General features: G+C 30.8%; 2 protein-coding genes across 2 annotated transcripts in view; both read left to right on the top strand.

Moving 5' to 3' along the window:
- Window positions 1-6,278: 6,278 nt before the first annotated feature.
- On the top strand, window positions 6,279-22,177 carry LOC142322327 (ATP-binding cassette sub-family C member 4-like). Its single transcript, XM_075361273.1, has 5 exons — window positions 6,279-6,497; window positions 9,892-9,989; window positions 13,181-13,266; window positions 18,548-18,688; window positions 22,029-22,177. The coding sequence occupies exons 1-5, from the start codon at window positions 6,376-6,378 to the stop codon at window positions 22,119-22,121; spliced, it is 540 nt and encodes a 179-aa protein (XP_075217388.1). The 5' UTR covers window positions 6,279-6,375; the 3' UTR covers window positions 22,122-22,177.
- LOC142322326 (methionine aminopeptidase 2-like) overlaps window positions 22,159-25,704 on the top strand; it is a 30,930-nt gene continuing 27,384 nt past the window's right edge. The window contains exons 1-2 of the mRNA XM_075361272.1: window positions 22,159-22,289; window positions 25,178-25,332. Of these exons, the coding sequence (XP_075217387.1) occupies window positions 25,201-25,332 (132 nt within the window). The 5' untranslated portion in view covers window positions 22,159-22,289; window positions 25,178-25,200. The remainder of the gene's footprint in view (window positions 22,290-25,177; window positions 25,333-25,704) is intronic.

Below are 25,704 nucleotides of genomic sequence, written 5' to 3'. Positions count from 1 at the left end.
TATTGATTATGAAAACCAACAATAATTTTTAAGATCGAATCGTAAATAGTGATCGTTGCGTATATTAAATAACGATCAACGATGTACACACATATCGCTGAAAGTAATGATGACCTGCATCGTCATCATAAATTTAAAATTAATCGTGGTGTTTGCAGTTAAAACATGTTTTATTATGAATTTTTCAGTCGATCGACTGTTTCGACATGTGAAGAACATACATTCGTCATTGAAAGTAGCCGTTCTTTAATGTATTCGAATAAAGAATATTGATTTGCATACGCGACCGGTCCCAGTGTTGAACAGAGTGAAGGTGTCGCTTGTAAAGGTGAAAGATTTCCTGTGTTTTAGTGGGCTTGGCCTACTCTGGGTAATCGCTTCAGCCTTCGCTTTCCTTATTACGTCCGGCGTGAAATGCTTTTTTCTTGAGATTGGCAATGCCGTTTTGTGGGACTTGTATCTTGTATCTTGTCGCATTCGATCCTTTGCTTACGGCAAATGAGCAAATGATGTCTATAATTATTTTATTGACTTTTTTCAAACTACAATTTCTTCCTAAGCAAGTAGAGATAAAAAAAAATTATCGTTTCGGCTCCGGTTCCTCTATCGCGCTTTAAAATAAATATTTAAACTTCAATCGGGTTTAATGTAATTCTTAATTACAAAAAATTGTTCGGCTCTTCTTATGCGATGTTAGGACAAACGGATAAAAATCGGCAAGTTTTACTTCAGTAAAAATCTAAAGCTATCGTGAAAAGTCCTTTCTCCTCAATGTATAGACATGAATTCTGGTAATAAGAAAAAAATGGTGTCTAAATATGTTTTTTTAATTTGGATCGCTATATCTTACAAACATATCTGCACTAGACTTTCGTCTAGTCGCTTTCCACTCTCGGGTACTTGTTGCGGTGCAACAAGTACCCGAGAGTCATTTGTAGAAATGATTTTTGAAATCCACCACCCGTCCATTACTGAGCCCCTTGTTAGTTCATTATACCGATTAACAAACTAATCTTTATCTTAATAAAGAGAAGGTATTCAAGCGGTGTCCGGACAATAAAAATCTCCAACTTGAACCGACAACTAAAGTCTTTGAGTGGCCTACAGGGTAAGATTATGCATTTTTATTCAAAAGAATAACAGCCATCGAGAGCAGCCTGCACCGTTTGATTTGTTTAACATCCTTCAATTCATAATAAGAATGTCTCATCAATTCTGCTAGTAGATTCTTTTGTTCCCAAAATGTTGCGACAATCGTTTTTCAGTTCAATAATATCATCTGAATCTGTACGGCTCACTTCTCTTTGATTTCATGGCGTCATGTCGCTCATATATTAGTATGAACATGAAATTTATCATCTACCGATTTTAGTTTCACTGTACGCTTGCTCATAAAAAATGAATTACAAAACACAGAATTACAAGTTGGAAACGACGATACCATCGTGTATTTCATCAACTGCTCCTTTACCAGCGAGAATGAAGAAGCGATTGAACAAGTGATTACATTATAAATTCCTGATCTGTGACTTCTGTGTTATACAAGCCGTGCAAGATATATAAGTGATACCGTATAAAGTTGATTTCTTTACGTTTATTATGACACGATATAACCGTTCAATCCGATGAACAGAGTAAAAAGACTAATTTCAGGGCTGAATATCAGCTATAATTTAGTCGGCTTCGTGCTGGTCTGCAATAATTTTTGAGGGAAAGGCATCAGAAAAAAATTAAAATAATATAAAATTAAATAATATCATAAAGCTTTACTTAGATAACTTTTAAACCCTTATCCAAAAAAGAGTAAAAACTTTTCGATATTTTACTTAATAAGAGAGTTATAGCGATATTTTGTTTTTTCGAAAGGCCCTCCCCCATTTCCAGTCCCATGATCCGATTTTGGCCGTTAACGAAGTAGACAGATTTTCTGAAGAGTTATTTTTAAGGAACAATTTGAAAAATACGGCAGTTATCGTGTTTACAAGAAATTGAAATATATATATATATATATATATATATATATATATAAACTTTTGAGCTGACGGTGGTTTTGGGGTCTGAGGCTGTGAAACGCCAAGATATGTCGAAATTTTCCTGAAATCCAATCATTGTATTCATTACAATACTTAGCTATCTTTTGAAATCTATTTAAAACATTAGATTGCAGAAAAATATACTGAAATAAACCGTTTTGTAATTCGAGGGGTTGATAATTCATTCGCTTCGAAAAATAGATATTTTTCGTTTTAAACGATGTGTTTCGCGACATATCGTTTAATTTCGCTCTGCTATTCAGGAACGGTGTGAGGATGAGTTTTGTAAGCGTCATCCTTAAGGTATCCCCCCACAAGAAAAAGTCAGGAAAGGATAAATCAGGAGACCGAGGGGGCCACAATCCTTTCGAAATCGATTGTCCACGAAAACACCGATACAGGAAAGTCGGCTATATGATCCGTAGCATTGTCCTGTTGAAACCACGTGTAATCTATCCGGTCTGCAGGTATAGTGTTTACAAATTGTTGCACCGTCTGTATGTAGCGCTCATAGTTCACAGTGCCGGAAAGAATGTATGAAGTTTCGACTGCTGATATTGAACGCGAAACTCCCATTTTTTTGTCCGCGGAGAGGAGACTAGTGCATCGATGTGGATTTCCGTACGCGAGATGCGTGAATTCTGTGCGTTCATGGTAGTTCCATATTGCTGGAACCGTGTCTCGTCGGATCGAAACCGATCGTCGGATTCATCCCCTGTCCGAGTTATGACATGAACCGCTGACAGAAAGCTACACCTTTTCCAGTGTCTTCAGGTAAAGTCTTCTGAAGTCTTCGTTCAGTGTTCGTGAACGACAGCAATGCTGTGCGAACGCATCTTTAAACGCTTGCTCGATGCCGTGCGGGCGTTACCAAAAAAGATCAGAACGGTTAGATAGACGTCGCACAGATTTCTTGGGACTAACAGAATATAAAGCTTGCACGTCGATCGACTTTTCTGATGGTACCGTTTTCGGTCGAGCGCTTTTGCTGCGTCTATCGCATTCCCTGTCTCTTGATTCTGCCGCTTGATGGAGAACTACTTTTCTGTGAAGGCGTTCTGGGTCTGGGCGTAACTGGCACGTCTAATGTATCGGGAGGCGACGAATATATTCTGCTGCATTTTGTAACCCGTTTTACCTCGATTAAACTTGCAACTAAAGAAGAAAACATTCTTCCGTGAGATTGTGTCGCTCTTTGAACCGTCTGTATTTTAAATAAATCGGCGCTAAGATTTTTTAAATCGTTTGGTAATTTATTAAAAAAGGCAAAGTAAACGTAAGGCCCTTTCTTGTAAATCAAAGTTTTGTGTCGAGCGTTAAAAAACAGTTTTATTTTCTGTTTTGATAGAGGTGGATATCGTTATTTTTCTTTAAGAATAACCGATCGTTCTCTTCAGCAAAGATTGCAGATTCATAAACTTAAATGCAGAGTTAAGTTACCGTATTTAATTGCACGACAAATAATTTGCAGAACGTAACGAGGGCAAACCTGCTTTAAATTACAACAGATACACACATGAACTTCGTAGACGTTGAAGAGTCACGCAGTATGAGGCTGCAGTGATGGTCGTGCCACGTTCCATGAATTCAACCAAGAGAATTCCATTCCGGTCCCAGAACACAATAGCCGTACGCTTTGTGTTGGACAAGGTTCGCTTGAACTTCTTCGGTTTACTGGGAGAATGAGAATGCATCCGCTGTTTGTATTGTTCTTTTGTTTCTTCACTTTCGAAATGGACCCGTGTCTCGTCCTCTGTGACAATTTTGTTCAAAAAATCTTCTTCATTGTGGTAGCGCTGGAGAAACTTTAGGGAGGCGTCCGTTCTCATTGTTTTGTGACGGTCGGACAGAATCTTGGGAACCCATCTCGCACACAGTTTGTGGTACTGAAGTCGCTTACTCACAACGGTGTAGAGAGCTGACCTTGAAATTTCAGGAAACGAATCGCTCAATACAAAAATTGTGAACCGACGATTTTCTCGAATCGCTTCATCAACTCGCTCAATGAGATCATCGCTTGTCACTCGCTTCCTTCCCTGACCACCTGCATCATGAACATCTGTACGTCTTGCCTTAAAATTCCTCCACCATTGTCGCACTTTGCTGTCACTCGTTGAAGTTTCACCGTACATATTACTTATTCGTCGATGAATTTCAGCCGCATTACACTCCTCAGCCTGAAGAAATCGAATTACCGCATGCACTTCACACTTGGCGGCAGATGCTATTGTTGTAAACATCTTTACGTGCTAGCTGCGTGTTAGAACTAAACGAAGTGACGCGGCGTGATTGAAGGTCGTACTAGAAACGCTGCGTAACATATATGCCCAAAGGTTCATCCGATTTTTGCGCGGGTTTTTATTTCGCGACGGATCGGACCTTGAAAAAAAAATAACCCTCGTATTTATGTCACCGTGGTAACTGAAGTAGGTTATGGAGGTTTCATCATCAAAAGTCTGTGTACTTTAGTTACCGTAGTTACTACTAGATGTCTTTTGTAATTTAGTTTCTTTTTCGAGTTTCTATAAAGCTGGAATACTATAATTATTATTTATCAGTAGTATTTTCACAACCCTGACGGTAATAAACAATGCTGGGGTCCAGGAAATGGAGTCCTCTGGCTAGACAGGAATGGTAAGCAAAATGAGCTCTGTGGTCCTGGGTTCAGCCTCGTGACCCCTGGAGACCTTGAGACTCACCTGTGTGAAACCAAATTGTTTAATTAATTTAAAACTTCTATCATCTCACTCTAATTGAACCAAGAAGAGGAAATTTTTCCACGAAATGAAAAACAACCGTCTGAATCGTGCATCTGAATAAGGTTTAAATAAAAAAGAATTTTTACATAAGCAAGAAGAACTTTTATCAGAAAAAAATTTATCGGTATTAGATAGCGATCTAAGAGCTAATTAGAATAAAACTTGTTGAATATATTTATCAGAGTATACCGCTTTACGGAAACATAATAAGACAATATGAAAATCTAAAGGAAAAAATGGAAGTGTTTCAAATGGGGTATTAAAGAGGATAGATAATAAGTGGTCTTAAGACAAGTAAGAGAAGCTTGGTTGAATCTTGCAAACAGGTTAGCTGGATTTAAGTTGAAAATAAATTAAATCCAACTTGCAAGTTATCCATCGTATTTAAAATATAAAAATCTTAATTTTTTTGAGAGCCTTTCTCTTAAGTTTTTCTTGACAAAAAATGTTCACCCCTTCCTAGAAAATTAAAACTTAATTTATAATTAAGGCTGTATTTTTGTATTTTTTACACGGTTTTAAACAGTTATTTTTTTACTTCCTTGTACAAAATAAACAAAGTATTGTGATCACAAAAAATTTTGATTTCCAGATTTCAACGGAAATATCCATTATGATCGTCCCTGAATCCATTTTGACTAGTTTTGGTGTGGTGTCTATATGTATGTATGTATCTCACGTAACTCAAAACAATTAGCCACAGGATGTTGAAATTTTGGATTTAATATTATTGGACCACCTAGTTTTGCCCTACACTTTTTATTTCATTGACTGAACCAAAAGTGTCCAAAAAAAGCCCAAAATCCAAAAACATTTGGGTTTTGGGCTTTTTCTTAACTGCAGTAGTAAGCCCTCGTTGAGAGCTTTTCAACTGTATAAGTGGTACTTACTTTCATCGGTTCCAGTGTAATAGCCAAATAAAATTTTAATTAATGAAACATTACAAGGGGAAACATTACATCGCATCTGTTCTAATCTAATTTTTTTCTCCTTTTTTTTTTTAGTTTATATATATTGATTTATTAATAATTATTAACCTTTGATTGTAAAAAAAATTAAAATAAATAATTCAATAATAACAATAAAAAAAAATTATGAAAAGATATCACAAGTTATTAATAAAATAAAATGTTATATACTTTTCATTTAAAAAAAAAATGTTTATATATAATTTAATAGGCGAACAAGGAAGTCATGTGGTATCCACAACAGATTTTTTGTTCTAAAATGTAGTTTAAAATTTCCTCTTTCCATTGCCGTTTGAATCGCTTATCTCTGTTGTATATAAAAATATGTATGATTTTTTTTGTCAACACAAGTTTTTCATTTTATATCAAAATGTTGACTTTCACTGTATGTTTCCGTTTACTGTATTATTTTTCATCTTGATTATTTTTATGATTTGCTACTGTATTTTTTTTTAAATTATCAACATTGTTTCTCATTATTTTGTAACATAACCTTATTGACTTGAGTGTAACATTCCGTTGGTGTAATTTTGTTTATTTGTTGTTAAGTGTTCAGTTGTGGATATTATTTGTTATCGTTGTTTATAGTGTAAATAGTTGTATTTTTAGCCCGATATGCGTAGATTGAAACTTGGTTTAAAAAAACGAAAAGGTGGATGTAATTACAAGACTCCAACAACCCAAAATATTTCTCCTGTTGTGTCTTTAGCAAAGACTAAAATGTTGACGTCAAGGGAGTAAGTCTGGGACGCTGAAAGAAGGCATATTTTTAAAAAGAAATTAAGTTTTTTTTCAAGGATTTATCTGATAGTATGTAGCTGGAAAAATGTTTTATCTTACAAAACCCAAAATGTCAGTGAAAGTTTGAATCATACGATTTGATTAATTTTTACGATACACAAATTAATTTTTGTTAGTATTAAAACTCTTCATTTTGGAATATACCATGCTATTTGTAAGTTTATTGACTGAAATATAGTAAAATTTTTGGCTTTAGAAGAAATGAAGTTAGATCCAGGCAGATACACAGTTGATGCAATGAAAAAACTAGATGAGCGAGTGAAATGTAATGAATGAGACATCCAACCAGACAAAAAAGAGTAGACAGAAGAGGAATCTGAGCAGAAGAAAATGAGAGATTAGTTGTGAACAGCAGGTATGTTTTCTGTTTATAAATTTTTTTAGATGCAGTTTTTACAATTTAGGTACACTTTTCTCAGCTACTATAAAAGAAACTTCAAATTTTTTGTGAATGTACAACTCACTTTGCTCTTTCAACTGAATGTATAGTGTTTAAAAATTTTAAATATTTTTTGAGGGAAAAAATGAAACATAAAAAAGACTTACTTTTTTTTTTAATTATTAAAATTCTATTTTTACACCAAATGAAAAGTTGTACGTTCAGAATTTGTAAAACATAACGTTTAAAATGAAAAAAAAAAGAAAAGGTTATATACCTTATTTGGTTCAAGAGTTTAGAATATACCAATGTTAACATTGTGTTGGATAGGGATCCATGGTGTCCTTAAAGAAAGAATAAAATAATAAATATTTTATTTATATGAGTCTATACAAAACTTTTTTGTATTAAAAAACTTGAAATTTAAAAAAAAAGCCATAAAAGTGTCATAACTTTCCCAGAGAAGTTACTTAACTCATGATGACCATATCTCCCTGCTCCATTGATCCTTTATAACCAGAATTAAATGGCCAATATTCAGAAATCATCATAGAACATTTTTTAGCAGTCAGTTTATCCAATCAGGATATCAACCAAAACAATTACCGGTAAAAAAAGTAAAAAAATTGTCTTATTGTCCCTCACCCTTGAATGAAATCGGGTAAATACATAACAAAGTGACATAAAGTAAAAGAATCATCCAATTATTTCAAGAATATGAATTTGAGTCCATAAATGACAAGAAAGAAAAAAGGTTTCTTCTATATCTTTATCAGAGTTCCAATCAGACCAACACCATCTGAAAATATCTAAGATATATTTTCCTTATTTTTCTGTTTAGCCTCTTGAACCACCGTATGGTATTAATTAAGAGGATGATATGTATGAATGAAATGAATTGTTGTCTTGTACAAATGAAGTGTATTCTGAGGTGAATACATTCCTGAGATGCCAACTACCAATTTAATTGAAAACCCAACTACCAAACAGCACGAGTATCCATGATTTAGTATACAAATCTGTATAATAGTAAAACAGAGACAGCCTTTAAAGTGTTTGTAGAAATAAAATAAAATTCTTGATTTTTGACTGCAGTAGAGAAGAATGATGCTTTGTCTTTTGATTGCCGTCCTGTCACTACAGGTTAAACTGCTGGAATTTTTAATTTTTTAGTTGCAGCATTTGGGCAATTTTATGACCGGTCAGTGTAAAATCATTTATTATTTACATTTATCATTAGAGTGTTTACTTCATAATGCGGTTTCTCCATCAATGGTTTCTTACTGCCCTCTTTTCTTTAACCTTAATCTTGTAGGCAAATATCGCTTGTGAATTTAAGAATTGTATATTTTATACAGTAGTTATGCAAGCCTAATGGTTAAAGCACCTGTTGAGCGTTGAAAGGCTTTATAAAATATATCACTATTACTTTCCTTTGATATTTGATGTATGTATAAACATTTTTTTTTCATATTTATAAATATGTTTTATAAAATAATAAAATATTTTTATATTTTGTATTGTATTTCAGACAGTTAGAAGGAGATTTTGAAATTGAATTACGCCATGATGTTTCTGAGTTATTGGAAGTTTTCTTCAGATCATTTTATATAGAGCGTTCAAAACAATCATGGAGATTATTCACTGCTGGTAAGTTTTAATATATCTGTAGCGTATGATTATTTATTTGCAAATCACAATGCCTATGTGTTTGTTTCTAATTATTGATCGGATTCTAATAAAAAATTTATGAACCACCAGGCAAATCTGAATAATACTTTTACCATTGTATTAACTGCATTGAGAAAGATCCCAGGCGTAGATTTATCCAGAGAGGAGGACATGATATCTCGATGAACCAGGAGGGACCCTGATAGGAGCGCAGCTCTAAGTTGCATACAAAGGGAGGACTAGTCTACAGCCATATCACTTAGGGTCGACCGAGGCAATGTCTGCAAGGCACCACATAGCCCCTAAGCAGTTAAAAATGATACAAAAAAAAAGTTCCAGTATTGAGGTCTTAAATCAATTTTGAACTTGTTTTATTTTACAGCTTTATAACTTTTTACATAGTAACAGCATCTCTTAGTTGACATGAATGATTATAAAATAAAATAAAAAGTTTCAAAATTTGCTTAGATTTATTGTGAAAGGGTCTGTCTCTATAATGAATTCAGGTCTTTTATAAAGACCTTTTATTTTAATTAACGATTAAATTTTTCCTGTTATTATTTACTTCCAGAAATAATAGAAAAAAGTAATATATAGAAAATTTTTATTGATGTAAGTAATTTAAAAATTAAAATATTTATGTAGCGCTTCAAAAATTTTATGTGGAGAAAGAAATTTTACTTTTATGGTCTTTAGGTGAAATAGATTAAATGTATATTATGTGGATAATTGAATGTAATTGACCGTTTTCATTGCATCCTTATTTATTACTCTTCAGTTTACATGATGTTGCACTTGAGATGATCAAAGTGTAGTAGAATATCAAATTATATGGAAGTAGATTTCTGTCTTACCTAAATCCTAAAGGTATAATAATACCTTTTATGTTTTATTTAGATTTGACTAATGTTACTTGAAAATGTTTTTTTGCTGGATTTTAATTGAGCAGTACACTATATCTATTTAGTGTTTACTGAAGTTTGTCTTGTCTAGATGAAAGTAAATCTCTCCTGTACAATTCTGTTAATCAAAACCAAACAAAAACATGTTGTCTAGTAATATTGCTCAAAACTATAATAAGTTTTCAATAATTTAGAATCTTCTTCACATTACTAAATCTACAATTTTGATTTTTAATGCAAGAGTATGGGTTTAAAAAATTTTTTAAATGTTCTAGCTAATTAAATGCAAATTGCTATTTTGTATTTTGTAAGGTATAATTACACCGTATTTTGTTTATTAATGTTTTAAAATGTTTGTTTTCATTAATTTTTTTTTAGAGCCATTTATAAGAAAGCTGATATTTATCTTTTGGATGATCCACTGTCTGCAGTTGATTCTCATGTTGGTAAACATCTGTTTGAAGATTGTATTGTAGGTAAGCATCAAGACAATTAAAGTTTCTTTGTACCATATCTCAAGTATAAGATAAATACTGAGTGATCAATCTAAACATTTTTTATATTTAAAATTAAAGAATTCCAATTTCTTTAATATTTGATATTTTTAAATTATGTTGGCTTAAATTGCATTGCTGATGAGATGTGTAGGCCTGTTCAGTATATGACAAGGTTCAGTTCAGTATGTGTATAAAAAAATGATGCAGTTTACATTGTTAATCTAATGTTTATTTCCTTTTCAATTAAAATAAATTTCACCGACAGTTTTAACTATTATACAGATTTAATGAGTATGTGAAATAAATTAATTAATTGTTATGTGAATTAATGTTAATGAGTTGTTTATGTGATTGAGTAAAAATCTATCATAAATGTTTAAAAAGTAATGAATAGATTACCTATTACAAAAAAAAAAAAAAAAAAAAAAAAAAAAAAATAGGTATCTGCTTACCTATTTGATTTGAGTGTTATTTTTTGCCCTTCCTAGCATTGTCACTAACTTGGCAGTTGACATATTTCAGGTACCTCAATTCTCAAAACTATTGATAGTGCACTATGCTAAAAGTAGTTTTAGCATAGATTGGAGATTGGAGATTGGAGTTTACTCTGAAATGCCTGAACTACGAATTTAGAGTGATAATGCTATGGAGGGCAGAAAATAACACTCAAGTCAGTTATGAGAATCCTAGTGGAAATATGATATTCTGAAAAAATTCTGCTTACTTATATTTTTTGAAATCTCTTTTTTACTTACGAAAATAGTGCGGTATTGTTTTATTAAATTACATTTTACCCCAATGACTATTCAGATGTTCATTGGAATAAAGTAATGAAAGAAATGGTTTAGGTTGAGTTCCTTCATTTTATTTTTGTTATTACGCACACATCTTAAAAATACCAAAAAATCAGAATAAGATAAACAATTTTATTAATATTTATTTTTGTTGTGTATGTTCATGTGTCATTAAAGTTATAAAGTTATAAAAACATTATGATTTTGCCCTCTGATTGTTCATGCAATTAACCATTAACCTGAATTAGATTTAAACTTAAGAGAAAATTGGAGGTCTGACATTACTTTACCTTTACTTCTGTCTTTATATTTCTAGAAGTTTTAATAATCAAATATGCTATAATAAAGGTGTTGAATAATTTCTGCCTTGCTGAATTACCTCAGTTAGGTTTAATTATTCAGAATATGTTTAATTATTCCCTGGTTCAATTGCATAAAGGAAAAGCCTTGAGTCAATTATCAATATAATTATATTTATTGTAATTCACATTAATGATGAATTATAACAAACACAGTATGAGTCTTTGAACGATGGACAGAGACTTCCTGATTCTAATGCGGTGCCGGCTTATATAACTTATAGGTGATTTAACTTAACTTATAACTTCTTGGTCGTGAATTTATTAGTGTTGTGTTTGTGCATTTTTCTCTGTGTTCATGGACCTAACACCGACAGGTATGAAAATTTTTATTCATGTGCATTGCTGGTATCTTTTATCTGGAATAAAACTGTATTTTACACTAAATTTTATGATTATTTATCACTTAACTATTTGTTTTAATTTAACGTCTGCAGGAATGAAATTAATTTTAGAATAGATTGTGATTAAGTAAAAGATTACATATTATTATTTTTTTAAATATTATTTCTATACTAGTTTTACTTCCCATTACCTACCAAGGAACTTCACTTTCTACTGCTAAAGTAATATAATCAGTCATTAAGAATGAATGTTTAAGAGTTATTTGTATCGGTTAAATTTTAATCTAGTTTCCTGTTAGATAGCATTACAGTTATTTTAATTGTTTTATATTTTACTGAATCCAAAATCTACATCAGAATGTAAAAATGATAAATCACAATGTATGGGATAGAGGTGCTTAAAACATTATTAAGTAAAAGAAAATAACTTTTGACAGGAATGTTAAGAAATTTCTTTTTATACAATTCTTAAGCGGTAGGAAATAAAGAGTCAGTACTGTTGTATCGGTAGAGTTGCCAATTCTCAATACTGAGTCCCAGTTAAGAAGAGGCTGCTAATATGACAATACTGGAGGTTAGGGGGATAGCTGATACAATTCCCGTGGAAGATAGAGGAGGAGATGATTGTTAAAACACAGGAACTGCTTCTGTTTTGGTATTTTACGTTTTCCCCTTTAATTAATATGCCTGGGTACTTTATTTTAAGCCTTACATCAGAAGCTTAAAAAAAATTTAAAATAATTTAATTAGAAGTAAGCATATTATAATTTTAAGAATACAATATTGCAGAATGAATTCAAAAGGTATAGTGTTTTTAAAAAAGTAGAATTGCATAATCATCCAGTAAATTTAATTTATTTTGTTTAATTGTGTTAACAAATTTACTTTAATTGTTTGTTGTAGGTTAAGAGAAATAAAATAAGTATAAATAATGTATTTTATTGTTATTATTTTGATATCTTTAAAATTATATTAACTTAATATAAATGATACATTGTAAATATCTGAAAATAAAGGTACTTTCCCATTAATGACTTACCAATTTTAAGTTGTTTTTATACCCACAAATTTTTTTGTTGTAAAATACATACTTAATACTTGGAAAATTTAAGTATTGCATTGTGCTTTTCACCAAAATTATTTAGTAATTTCTTAATTTTTTTGTTGTTTTAAAATGTTCTCTTGTTTTGTTTTGTTCACATTCATCAGTTGGCTCAAACTAAATTTTTTACAAATTTTATTGAATATTTATTTATAAGTTTATCAACAATTTGTTCAAGTTTATTTATCAAGATATCAAAAAAGACTGATTTTTGACAGTTGATGAGATTTATAAATAAAAAAATTATAGTTAATAATAGCGATACAGGCATTATGATTACTTTTTTAAATTCTTCAGATAAAGTTAAAGTTTACATTTTTAGTAGAAATTAGTGGAAAAATCTTTCAGTTTCTGTAACTGGAAAACCAAATGTTTGAGGTTTAAGTTTGTATGTAAAGTTTTTCTTCATTTTCACCTGAAGAAAGCGCTCCTGAAATATGTTCATTTCATCAAGCGACACTCAAAATATGAAGGAAAGTTGTAGTAAATCTTAAAATATTAAAATTATTTTTATATTATTTACGATATAGTTTTTTTTAATTAAAGTAATTATTAATTTTTGTTTTTACAGATTACTTAAAAAATAAGACTAGAATACTGATAACACATCAGTTGCAATATTTGAACAATGTTGAACACATTGTTGTGTTGGAAAGTGTAAGTTTTATTTATATATATTTTTTATTGTTTAATATATTCATATTAATCTAATTTGTGTAGAATCATAGATGATAATTTCTATTCGTCTTCTATTATTTTTTTTAATCTTTATCTATTACTAATATCCGTAAATAATTTCTTAATTGCTGTAGAAAACTAACCATTTTTTAAAGACCTGTTCAGTACTCTTATTTCAATACATTTTAATAAAATGAATGGATTATGCCTTTTATTCCATCTAGAAAAAGAACTGCCTCTGTCATTCAGTAGACAAATTGTTCTATTAAAAACAATGGTTTTGTTAAAACAGCTGTCATTATGTCTCTTACAGAGGATAAATGCACAGAAAGTCATATTGTTTTAGATATTAATAATTTCTGGTAACTTTTGTTGCTTTGTATACAAGTTCTGTTCAGAAAATAACCAAACTTTATTTTATTATTGTTTATTATTAATTTCATAGATTATTGGTTCTTGTCCCCTTCAAAGTACAACTCTCCCTTATTCACACACTTTTCCCAGTGGTGTTTCCACTTCACGAAGCAGTCCCGGATAGCTTCATTTGAAATGGCTTTTTTTAAGGTCAGTGATGAATTTGTTTTAATGTTATCAATGGTCTAAAAAATGGTGTGTCACTGATTTTAATTTCAGAAATAAGAAAAATTGCAAGAAGCCAGGTCTGGTGAGTAGGAAGGCTGAGGGAGGTCAGTCATTTGATTTTTGGCACAAAACTGACGAATTGACAAAGTTGAGTGTGCGGGCACATTGTCATAGTGAAGAAACCATGAGTTGTCTCACTACAACTCTGGTCTCTCTTTTTGCAGAATATTTCACATAATTGTTATAAAACACCTTGATAGTACACATGGCTCACTGTTTCACCTTGAGATATGAATTTAAAATGCACAGTTCCATTAAAATTGAAAAAACAGAGAGCATCACTTTGACATTGGATCGAAACTGATTTACTTTCTTGGGGCGAAGAGGTCCTTTGCCAATCCATTATAGTGATTGAATTTTTGTCTCGATGTCATAACTGGTAATCCAGCTTTCGTCTCCTGTTATGATCCTTTGCATTTATTTTTCATCATCATTGGCTTGCTCAAGAAGTTGTCGACAAACAGTCCAATCGATGTTCTTTCTGCTGTTTGGTCATCAAACAAGGAACAAACTTTGTGCAACTCAATGCACGTTCAATTTTTCAGTCAAAATGTTATGGCATGGTCCAATCGAGGTGCTAACCTCTTCTGCAAGTTCTTTGAAAATCAGTCGGCAATTCGCACGCACCAGATCATTGATTTTCTGAACTTGGGTGTCATCAGTTAAAGTCGAAGACCTTCCTGGCTGAGGGTCATCTTCAGTTTAATTATTATTTTCAAATAATATTTGTAAATATTATTTGCATTCAGTTGAATGCATTTTCAAGCATGTATAGATAACATATTTATTTGAATGTATGTCGACCCTGAATATAGGCTGAACTCCCTAATTTTGAATTTAATTTTCAGTAAAATAAAATTTGTAGAAATTTTTTTCCCACCAAATAAAATTTTACCGATAAGAAATTAATTTTGAAATTTATTATACATAATTATAAAGTACTGTACATACTTTTTATTATACTATTTTATATATTTTGTTATATTATACATACTTGCTTAAATTTTGTATCTAAATAGTATCATGATAAATAAGAAAAATGTTAAATTGTATACAAGATTTATAGTTAGAAATATTTTAAAAGAAATGATACTGATTGCAATTTTTAAATTATTATTTAAAATGTGTTTCTATATTTTTGTGAAAACAAAAATGCATTAAATAATTCACTACTTCATAAAAAGATTTACTCACAACACATGAACTCTTGAATTGATGCAATCATCATTTATTTATGAAAATAAAATGTTTTTTTCATAGTTTGATTCTTCTTTCCACAGAATATCATCTTCATTTCCATCTAGTGTATTGCTAATGCAACATTTTTTAAATCCTTGCTCTAATGCTATCTGATGTTATCGATTTCCATGACTTAATAATCCACTCGCATAATAAGCTCATGGAAGAGATTTCTTTATTCTTAAAGTAGGAGTAAGCTGATGACAGTTGTTTCACATCCAACAATTATAATTTTTTTTAAGATTATCTTTACTAGGCTTGTTCACAACTACATCCAAAACCTATAACTGTGAAGTCATATCGACAGGTATTGTAACTAAATCCGTGCTTTAAAATTTAAAGCAAAAAAAAAAACACAGATTTAGTTATTATTTATTTATTTTCAGTTACATGAACCCTGAATGCATCTTATAATAACAAATTGCTATCTTCTTGGACTAGACTATTTTAAGCCACTCGTTGACCAAAGACTCATCTATCCAACCTTTTTCATTAATTAGGTGCTTTTATTAATGGTAATAAGTAATATATTTTAAATATTAACTGTAATAAGTTCTCCATCATGAATATAGAAATGAAAATAAACTATGAAACAATTTTACAAACCCAGTTGAATTCAAATCTAAGTCAGCCCTATATACAGGTCAACCCCCCCCATTTTGCAGGAGAAAGTATTGGAAAAAACTTGGACCTATAATCAGGTAAATACATTAATTTCAATTAGTATTTGTTTAATAAATTTCTTTTAGATTTTGTTGAATCAAAAAAAAAATTACTTTAACTGTACGTTAACCCATTTACCCACCAACCGAATTTTTTTGTACAAAATTTTTTTATAACAAAATTGTTTTATATGCAATGCGATCCATAAAGTATTCAGCTCATTTTAGGTGTTAATAAAAAAAAAAAAACAAAGTAATGTACTTACATGCATGTTTTATTGTTGAACAAGGCATTTCAAATAGTTTGTTTATAACACTTAAGTAAGTTCCTCATGAGCACATTTTACGGTACGTAAAATGTCCAGATGATATTCAATTTTTTGCCACACATGAAGAATATCCGAAATTATTTTATTAATTACTCCTTCACTTCTTCTTTGTAGTTCATTGAGGTTGACAATATTTGTTGTGAACAACCTGTCTTTGACAAACACCCAAAGAAAGAAATCAAGTGGCATAACATCAGGGGGTTGAGGTTGCCAGGGAATTTGACCATCTTGGTCAATTCAACATTCAGGAAATTGTTCATTAGGTAGTCCCTAACACGTAAACCCCAGTATGGTGGTGTGCAACCTTGTGTAAAGTAAACATTAGGTTTGCTGATGTTCAGTTTTTGGTACTGCATATTACTGTAACATGTCTGAAACATGATTGTATAAGTCAGGTGCCATACTCTAAAAGGATGTAAGCATCTGGACATGAAATAAAAGTTTATAATAAAATCGGCATAATCATTCTCAAACTGTTATAACCATTCTGAAGGTAACAGTATCTTGTAAAGGATACTAAGGAAAGTGAGAAATGGAATGATATCTCATTGTCTTCTTCACTGAGCCAAACTGATTCCATTTAATGAACTGATTATTCTTAGAAAAAGTAACTAATAGGTAGTCTTGCACCTTGAGTGTTTTATATATTATGTTTTAACCATTAGGAAAACTGGAACAGATATAAAGAAACAAATTAATTTACCTCTTCTATCAAGAAACAGTGGTTTATACACTTTGTCTCTACTTTTAGATTAAAAATATATTGTCATTGATACCTTACTGATTTCAAAATCATTTAAAATTGTACCCAAATTTTATAGCTTGTATTTATTACTAATACAATTTAAAATGTAACTTTTTTAAGTTTGTTGTTTAATTTGTATGTAAAATTTTAAAGGTTATAAAGTTTTTTTTTACTGCATTGAAAAAAAATTCAATAAACAACTATTAATCTGAACAAATCAGATAACTATTACTACAGATAACTGTTAGGATTTTAAGAGTAACATTATTTGTTTATGCAAGGTATAAGCCTACAATACTAATGCATTCATTGTCCTATTGGGATAAATAATGATTGTATAGTCAAACTAATGCGTAAATTTCTTTTTTGATTAAATTATAGCCAAAGGATATCATCTAAAAAAAGTTTTGTTAGTATAGGATGAGATTAGAATGTAAAGAATCCTTGGAACACACCTGAATAATATTGACTGATACTCTTAGTCTCTTTTTCCCAGTCTTTTACTGCTGTTTTACTAATTCCTTATCAGTTTTTTTCAGCACTCCCCTTTCTAACTCTACTCTTTCTAATGCCTCTGACTTCTTTATATAATCACAAAACATTTATATTTTTTATTCATAATGATTACACTATTTTGTTCAATACAGAGATATGAAAAAGTGATTGCAGTGTACAGTTATATAAACATCCAAATAAAGAACAATAAAATGTAATATAAGACTGATACTATACTATGCTGAAGATACTAAATGGATAATGGTATAAAATATTTTCAGGGATAATGCTTTTGAAAGGAAATAAAGTGCAGTCTTAGAATAAAACTACGTACTGAGAATTGTTTAATGGCATGATTATAATTAGCAAGTAGATCATGTAGTCTGCCTAGTCATAGTATAATATGAAGGAGTGAATACATTATTGGAATCAGTTATATAGTGAAAGTACATAAAGGACAGGAAAAATAGTTATTTATTAAGTGAAAAGTATATAGTATATTTATAAACAAATCTGTTTTTAATAAATTAATTTCCCCTTCAAATTTAAAACAGTGTATTGTTTTATAACAGAAAGGACAATCTTAATTTGTTGCTTTACACTGTACATTCCAGTCTTTCTTATGATTGTGATATGTGAAATGTGTCTGTGGTCCAGAAGCATCCGGTCAAAGTGGTTTTTTCTGAATATTATGATATTCACTATACAGTCAGTTTCTGTAGCAAATTAAGTGAGTCACTTGTAAAGTTGAGTACACATAAATTTAATGGGCCTTTATATTTGATTGAGTGATAAAAAGTTACACTAAACAATTTTATCGCATGTTTCTTTAATAAGCCTACCATGAAAGTATTGTTATTTTTGAAAATGGTGAAAGACTTTGTCACTTTTTGGGAATAACTTGTGACTCATGTGAGATTGCCTGCCAAGTAGATTAATCACAGCACCTGCCTTGTTGCTATGATTATGTAACTAACATAATAGAAATTAAGCAAGTAAACCGTGTGAAATATTCTGTCATCTCATTTCATTATATTGTAACTGGTATATTATTTATTAACCTGTTTAAGCAAAAGTCTGTCTTATAAAATTGTAAGTTATCAGATGTACTGTTTGTTGTTTTTTTCAAATATATAATTTTTTTTCAGGGAAATGTGTTAGCCGAAGGTACTTATAAAGAGCTTCAAGAATCTGGTAAAGATTTTACAAAATTGTTATCATCTAGACCAGATAGTGAAGAAGCTGATGGTTCTGATAAACCATTGCACAAACGTCAGTCATCTGTCCAGGTAATAATTAATCATTGTTACTACTACTACTACTACTACCCGTTTATTATTAGTAATGACAACTAATTATTTATTTATAATAATATTTTTAAAATTCTTTAATTACCCCTTTAAAAATATTGGAATTTTTTCTTTTGTAATACCTTTCAGAGATAATTAACAGATTTTTCATTAGCAGGATTACTACTGTTAATGATACCTGATGTATAAAGATTAGGAAATCTCTTGAGTATGTATCAGAATATTTTGTATTTGATGTATGTTGTGTTTGTTCATATATTATTCAGTTATGTACTTTCGTTGCTATTTTTAAAATATATATCTTCTCCACAAAGATGTGCTGCTAATTAGCTTTAGAATGTCCTACCCGAGGAAAAATTTTGGTCTTTAGAAAGCGATGCATTTAATAATGTTAGTGTTATCGTGGTTTGTCATGCTGACAGTGAATTGAAATATGTTATACCTACATCGTACTTGCTGTTACTTAACCTGGCTTTTCCCCGACTTCCCTAAATGGAGAATGCATCGCTGTCAAATTTTTCTGATGAGATTTAGCAATTTTAAATCAAATCGATAGTAACCCTTTTAGCCAGGTCTTGTTGAAATCAGGAATGCTGTTTATGGACGGATTAAGGGGCAAAGTAACAGGCCGATTAACTGATCATTGGAAAGACAATCAAGATACTTGAAATCCACAGGTATTTATGGGCTGCATTAGGGTAGGGGCTTGCATAGCCGTATTTATATTGATAAGCGAGTACTTTTGTTTTAATTGATTGCTGAAATAGGTTGTGTTTAAAAGCTTTGTTTTAGGTACCATAACATTGTACAATGGAAACATTGATACAATGCTCAGTGTTATTTAACTTCTGTAATCTATTAGAATTGATTTATTAAGCGTAGTTTTGGTCATTGGTATTTCATTTTAGACACTTCAATTGGCAAATTCCCAGTTTGTCTTCTATACTCTTAAATTTTTCCGTTATTATGGAACCAGCACGTTATAATGAAGTGTGTTTTACCATTTGTAATATCTGGCTGTATATTTGTGAAATTGTAATTCCAGATTGGCTGTTGCAATATTTAAAAAAGTGTGTACATAAAAATACATTTACAAAGGTATGTAAAGGTAAATAATGCCCCCCCACTTTATCAAAATATTCCTAATTTACATTACATTTTTCTAAAATTTAAAAAAAGAAAATGCTTGACAAATATCTTCTTTTCTAAAAGTAAAAACAGAAAAATATATAAAGAAGATATTGAGAAAGTAAAGTATTGCTTATCTTATAGGCTTTGTGATTTTAAATAATATGTGTAAAAAATGCTTACATATAAAACTTGTTCAAAACTTTTTGAAAATATTAACAAAAATAATTAAAGTAAACTTTAAGACGGAAGTTAAAGCTAATGGTAGAAGAGTTTGAAGTAAAGGTAAATTGCCAGCATTATAAAAGGCGATTTTCTATTCACTTTCTATAAAGTCATTTCTAAGTGTAAATCATTATTAATCTGCTCTGATACTGGTTCCTTCAGCCATGTCCTTCTTCACTCTGCTCTACTGCTAGCTAGAATTTTAAGATTCCGATATCTCCAATTTTCTTTTACATCTTTTATTAATTGATTTGTATGAAACTTCCAGAAGTCTCCAGATATCTAGTGTAGTTTTCTTAATTTGAGGTAGCTGTTTCCCTTGTTTATGTAATGAATATATCTTAGGTCAATACATTTATTTATATGTTAAAATAAATGTTCTGTTAAAAAAATAGCTCTTAAATTTCCTTGGAAGAGACTAAATGTGAAAAAACAAAAATGAACATAAGACTTGCATTTCTTATTATGATGTGTCAACAATACCAAATATTACTGTGTGTTGTATGGATATCAAATGGTCAACTGTCGCCATATCAAACCTTTTATAGATGGTGGATTTATAAAAGTCAATAAAATCATAGCATGATGGCAAAAAGATATACAACATTTTGTTAATGTACAACAAGAACCACCAGAAGTTGCTGAAATGCGTTCAGTTGGTACTGTTAGTTATGGCGTTTATGGAGCTTATCTTAGAGCTGGTGGGAATATTTGTACTATTGCTATATGCTTATTATCTTGCATATTAACGCAAATTCTAGCTTCAGGCGGGGATTATTGGATAACGTACTGTTTAGTAAGTCTATATTTTCTAGAAGTATGGTTTTCTAATTGCGCAATTATTAAAAATAATTAATAATTTGTGGTGTTTGAATCCATGATGATTGATGGTGAAAGTGATTTAAAACATTTATTTTTAATAATAAATTGAATAGATTTTAATAAATAAATAAAATAATATTTATCTTAATACATGCTATCTGAGAAAATGTCAAAGTTGTATTTTATAAGATGGTACACTAACGTCTTTATACATTCTAATCTATTAGTTGTAAAATATTAGAACTGGTAGTTGGATTATTACTAATTACTGTTTATTTTTAGTAGAATTCAAAATGTTTGGGGCTGTATATGAGCTCTTTTTTTTGTGTATTTCTCATTAATAAAAAAAAAAGCTGGCAAAAGGATGCATTACTTTCCTTGCTTTCTTGTTGACACATTTTTATTTCAAATACACCGTACAGTTTTTTTTTAATACTAATGACTGAATTATGTAATATTTAGAATAAAATTTGCAAAAAAAGATCAAAATGTTCAGTAATAAAAATTAAAAAAATTGAGTCCAATTTGATTCCTTGATCAAATTACATTTTTATCTTAAAGACTATGCACTGTTAAAATTATAATTGAGAAAAAATCAAAATTCTTGGTAAAAACTTTTGATCTCTTTCATCAAATTATGTTACCACCAAAATATTGCTAAAAAAAAGGAAAATAAAATTTTTAGTAAAAAAATTTGGGTCTTGATTGACCACTTGGTTGACAACTAGTTAATATAATATTTTAATAGCAGTCACAATTTGAGAACCACCATACCAAACCACCATACCAACCACCATACCAAAAACAGTAGTTCCATTATTAGTAACAAATTTTATAGCAACAGAACATTTTCTACACCTAATTCAGTTAGCTTGTTGAGTTGATGTAAACAAACTGTGCATAAGAGTGGTCAATTCACAAGCATCTCCTGTAAATCCGTATAAAAGAAACTATGCGACGTTAATATGCAGTGATGTTGTGCTATTATATTTTACAAAAATTATACATATATTTTAAATTTAAATAAATTAAGCTAAGTTAAATGATATCATAAGTTAAATGATAATTTCACTGCAAAATCAATTACAAATAGATAAATTTCATTGGTATTACTCAAAAAAAATTATTTTTGTTTTTTCTGAAGGTGCTGGTGAAGCTTCTGCCGATGTTCCTGGTGAAGAGGAAGAAGATGTTGCCGATAAAATATCGACATTGGCTATTAATGAAAAATCATTAAAAAAGATCGGTGAAGTTGTCAATGGAGAAATTAATAAAGAAAATGAAAATGAAGATGTAGAGGCAGAAACCAATCAAAAACCCAAAAGTAAACGTAAACGTGGGAAAGGCGGTAAATGTAAACAAACTGATCCGCCTACAATACCTGTTTCAACTTTGTTTCGTGATGGTATTTATAATTTTAAAATTAAAATGTAAATTTAGGTTTATTTACGATAAAAATAATTTTTATTAAACTTTAAATTCCTGTGAAATATGTAATGCGACTCTAGTCATTAGTATTTTATTAATATTGGGCCATATAGTAACAGCGATGTTTCAAACCCATCTAGTTAGAGAAAAAAGCGTGACAAAGATACGTGAATTTTACATCAGAATGAAAAGAACTCTCCAAGAATCTTAACCAATCAGTAGATATATACATTCCTTTTAGTTGCTCTGCAGGCATGAAGGCAACATTCAAATTCTTCTACATATTACAGAGAATGTGGTGTGACAGAACAGTTTTAATAACCTGTTCTTTTAAATAGTTCAGATTTCATATTAAACAGAAAATGTTTATGTATTTGTGCAACTCCTCAAATAAGGATCAACAGAGCAGGATCTGTAGATGATGGAGGACAGGCTATCAACCTTCTCATATGACTCGTTGCTGAGGAAATGTTTTGTTTAGGTAAGTCCACATGAATCTGGAAAAATGTGGATGAATTTCATATAATTTATTTAAAGCACTGTAAATCCATGTTACATATCTAAACATAATGTCTAAACAAATAACCGTTTTCATAATGATGAATGCAGGTTCAGCACCCATATATATTTGAATGTTATGCCGACGTATTCGTGTCAAAACATGAAACAGAACTTATCCAGAATATACGTAAATTCAGATCTGTTAATGTTGTACTGTTGATAAATTTTACATAAAGCATTGTTATTTAAAAAAAAAAAAACAATTATTTTTTGGAACGTTTTACTCTACAGAATAGTTTTGCACTGATTTTTTAAGGTTATGCAAATATCTTGTTCATATTACTTCAACGTTGTTATCAGATAATGATGATTGACTGTTTCAGTAGGTTGCCCATTTCATGTTGTTTTTCTCTATCCGTAAATGTTATTTTTCGTTGTAGTTCTTCATTGAATACATGATATTCACACCTAACAACTGTGTAACTGATTCAAACGTAAGCCATAAAACATATTGAATGTTTCTTTGCATTTAATAATTTAGTACAAATAAAGGTTATAAAAGAATTAATTACAAGTTTATAATTAGTAAATATTACCGCATGCATTATGATAGTAAGTAATACTTTGATTTTATATGCGGAGTTGGTGTTTTCAGCCCGAATATAATACAAGTACACTTTCCTGTTTCAACTTTTCCATTTTCTCCTTTCATTCATTTCTTCACAGACCCACTCCTTCCGTACTCTATCTCTGTTCTTAATTCCTATGAATTCCTCAGCTGCTTTTTTTATACTGTTTTTAATATTTAACCAATGATCATTCACATTATTTGGCTCCCATCCCATTCATGTTTTTTCCAGTTCGCTATTTCGCATCTCTGACTCTTAATTTTTCCAAATCATATGTACTTCGGTTCTGACCAACCTTTATTTTCTTGATCTTCAAATTGATTCTACTACTATTAAGTTTTGATCAGAGTTTATATCTGCACCTGGTAAGCTTTTGCATTTTTCATACAGTTCTTATATCTTTGTTGTATGAGCATACAACGTTTGTTGTATGAGCATACAACGTTTGTTGTATGAGCAATCAATTTGGTACCTCTCTCCATCCAATCTCGACACCCATGTATGTCGCCTTTTATGATTTTCAATTATCGTGTTTCCCACTACCATATTATTTTCCATGCAGAACTCAACTAATCCCTCTTTTCTTTTGTTTCTATTATTTAAACCATATTTTTCTATTATCTTGCCTTCTTGTCCACCAACCGTAGTATTCCAGTATCCCATCAGTACAAATACGTTTTTCCTTTCTCTCTCTAGTGTATTTTTGAGCTTTCCATAATACTTCTCAACCTCTTCTTCAGTATATTGTGATGCTGGCATATATACTTGCATTATTACAAGGTCTTCTATCCTTATCATCATCAGGTGATCATCAACATATTCCACCCTAATTACCTTACCTACTATTCTCTTTATAATTAATACACCAACTCCATTCCTACCACTTCTTTCAACAACCGAGTGTACAAGTGGAAGTCCCTACTTGACATTTCTCCATTTCCTCCCCATCTTACTTATCTCATTCCAAGTACATCTGATTTATTTCTAATCATTTCTTGTGTTGTGTTTTCAATCTTACCTTTTTGCAGTAGTGTCAGTACATTCCATGTTTGTATTCTTATCATATTTTTTGTTTTCTTTTTCATTTGTCCAGCCCTCCCTGCACAGTTACACTTTCTGTGTTCTTCATCTTACTTCTTCATAAGCATGAAACCTTTTATTCCCCTCCTGGAGATCTGAATGAGGGGAAGTTTTAGCTCCAGAGTCTTTTACAAAAAGGTCCATCCCACTCCATGATCAACAAGGATTAAGGATATCTGAAATCCTTAAGGATCTTTAATGCTGTGGTTTCCCACTGCATTACATTGTCTTCTGTATTCCAGTGCCGTTGATCTGGTGATTCATCTGCCTTTGGGGACAATTTCACACCCCCAGAACAATAGTGCTCTTCCTTCTACCTGCTCATCAAAGGCTGTTGGCACTTTATAGAAGCCATTTATACTGATGGCCACTCAGTCGCCAGAGCTATGTCTGTGAGAACAGGATGCACCATGATAGCAAGCCATAGCTACACTTTGTGAAGGTGTGATTGACATTTACATGGGAGAGGGTTTTTGAGACGCATCCCATATCTTATCCCTCCATCATAGTTCCAACTAAATAAATGCTGAAGCAGTTTTCTTCTTTTTTTTTTATCCATGATTTGTCATAATATATGCATTTGTGACATGATGTATATATTTTATACCGATCAGAAAAAAGATTTATTTATTAAAAATTTTTTTTATTTTACCAGGAGTATATCCTGTCGGTCAAGAAATGGAATATCCAACCTTGCAGGATGGTCGAACTGCTAAAGAACGTTTTGCCAGTGAAGAGGCAAGGATGTTGGATCGTTTGCATAATGATATATATAATGAGGCTCGTCAAGCGGCTGAAGCACATCGCCAGGTCAGTTTTTATTTTTTATATAAATTTAAAATTGAATTAACTTTAAAATTGAATTAAAAAAAAAGTAAAAAGTAAAGAAAGCAAAATGGAATCCTATAGTTTAATTGATTGTGGATGGTTTAAAACAAATCTTAAATAGGAATTATAATTGTAGAATTGTAGCACTATTTTTAGGGAGACCAGATATTGATGTTTGATGGTTCAGAAGATACTTTCCGTATAAGGTAACTCATGGAATTAAACATGATACAATGTAGTGTAGTATCTTGTGTAGCTGATGAGAGATAAACTGAAATAATTAGTGTCATCATGAGTAAAGGAATGACCAAAGTTCATGCATTCTGTCATTAGTATTGCTTTGGTGATAGAAAT

The sequence above is a fragment of the Lycorma delicatula genome, chromosome 3 (genome assembly GCF_047948215.1).
Source record: "Lycorma delicatula isolate Av1 chromosome 3, ASM4794821v1, whole genome shotgun sequence".
In the NCBI taxonomy this organism is placed as follows: domain Eukaryota; kingdom Metazoa; phylum Arthropoda; class Insecta; order Hemiptera; family Fulgoridae; genus Lycorma; species Lycorma delicatula.
This window is presented reverse-complemented; position numbering and strand designations above follow the sequence as displayed.

Bases quoted from the DNA above. Each gene is read 5' to 3' on its own strand.
- LOC142322327 (XM_075361273.1), top strand. From the start codon at position 6,376: ATGCGTAGATTGAAACTTGGTTTAAAAAAACGAAAAGGTGGATGTAAT. The intron at 9,990-13,180 runs GTAAGCATCAAG...TTGTTTTTACAG, and splicing joins GTTTGAAGATTGTATTGTAG to ATTACTTAAAAAATAAGACT. The intron at 18,689-22,028 runs GTAATAATTAAT...TTTTTTCTGAAG, and splicing joins AACGTCAGTCATCTGTCCAG to GTGCTGGTGAAGCTTCTGCC.